This window comes from Perkinsus marinus, assembly GCF_000006405.1.
Source record: "Perkinsus marinus ATCC 50983 genomic scaffold scf_1104296973514, whole genome shotgun sequence".
Classification (NCBI taxonomy): Eukaryota; Perkinsozoa; order Perkinsida; family Perkinsidae; genus Perkinsus; species Perkinsus marinus.
The window spans coordinates 174-1,065 of NW_003201411.1; the positions used below are offsets into that span (position 1 = coordinate 174).

At 43.9% G+C, this 892-nt stretch overlaps 1 protein-coding gene across 1 annotated transcript; it reads right to left on the minus strand.

The window, feature by feature from the left end:
- Positions 1-276: 276 nt before the first annotated feature.
- On the minus strand, positions 277-595 carry Pmar_PMAR020811 (40S ribosomal protein S29-B, putative). Its single transcript, XM_002766188.1, has 2 exons — positions 413-595; positions 277-358 (listed from the first exon to the last, which is right to left on the minus strand). The coding sequence occupies exons 1-2, from the start codon at positions 565-567 to the stop codon at positions 349-351; spliced, it is 165 nt and encodes a 54-aa protein (XP_002766234.1). The 5' UTR covers positions 568-595; the 3' UTR covers positions 277-348.
- Positions 596-892: the final 297 nt, after the last annotated feature.

The window sequence follows — 892 nt, forward strand, 5'->3', positions numbered from 1 at the left end:
GTATTGAAGCATCGAAGTTGAAGCATCAGCAGTTGTCTTTTATGTTGAGAATGCATTCTAATAGGAGGAAGATTCAACTACCATGATGATGCCTTAATGATGTTTCTGAATATACTATGATTTGTTGGCTTATCCCATATTGCAATCCCAAACCTGGTCAAAGTGAGAATGATTGGAAAACACTTCCACTCGCGAGGGTGAGATGAGAGTGTTATCAAGATAAAATGAAACGCCCTTCCACCCTATGATATATACTTCAACACAACAGTAGGAGGATTCAAGAGAATGTAGCCTTGTAGCCAACTTGTCGTCGTACTACTATCCCATAATCACTGCCGATTCTCGTATTTATCGGTACCTATAGTAGTAGTAATAGATGACTATGGAATGTGTGTATTATTATTGCTATTACTTGTGGAATCCAATATCGTTGGCCTTCTCCCTAAAGCATTGACGGCACATCATAAGGCCGTACTTGCGGATAAGACCGTGCTGGTTGGAGCACACACGGCATTGACGAGAACCAGGGCCGAAGTTACGGGGACGAGTCATATAGAGATCCGGCATAGTGGCTTAGGTGGCTAACGAACTCTCTGATAAGCAACACCTTACCACCAACCTATTCCATATCTAACCTACTCCAACCTAAGATACCTCCCGCACCAATATCCAAACTGAGCAAGGACTAGCTTATCTAAGGTTCCCCCGTATCCTACCATAGCCAGGTCCAACCTCACGAACACTCTATCCCCTCAAAAGCCTCGGATCACGTCTAGGGGAACACCGATCGATTGCGCTATAGCGATGGAGGAGAATTGAGGAATTGCAAGAATGCAGATATTGCAAGATCGGTCCTAGTAACGTGATGATGCGCAAGATTCACTATGGACAT

Bases quoted from the DNA above. Each gene is read 5' to 3' on its own strand.
- Pmar_PMAR020811 (XM_002766188.1), bottom strand. From the start codon at position 567: ATGCCGGATCTCTATATGACTCGTCCCCGTAACTTCGGCCCTGGTTCT.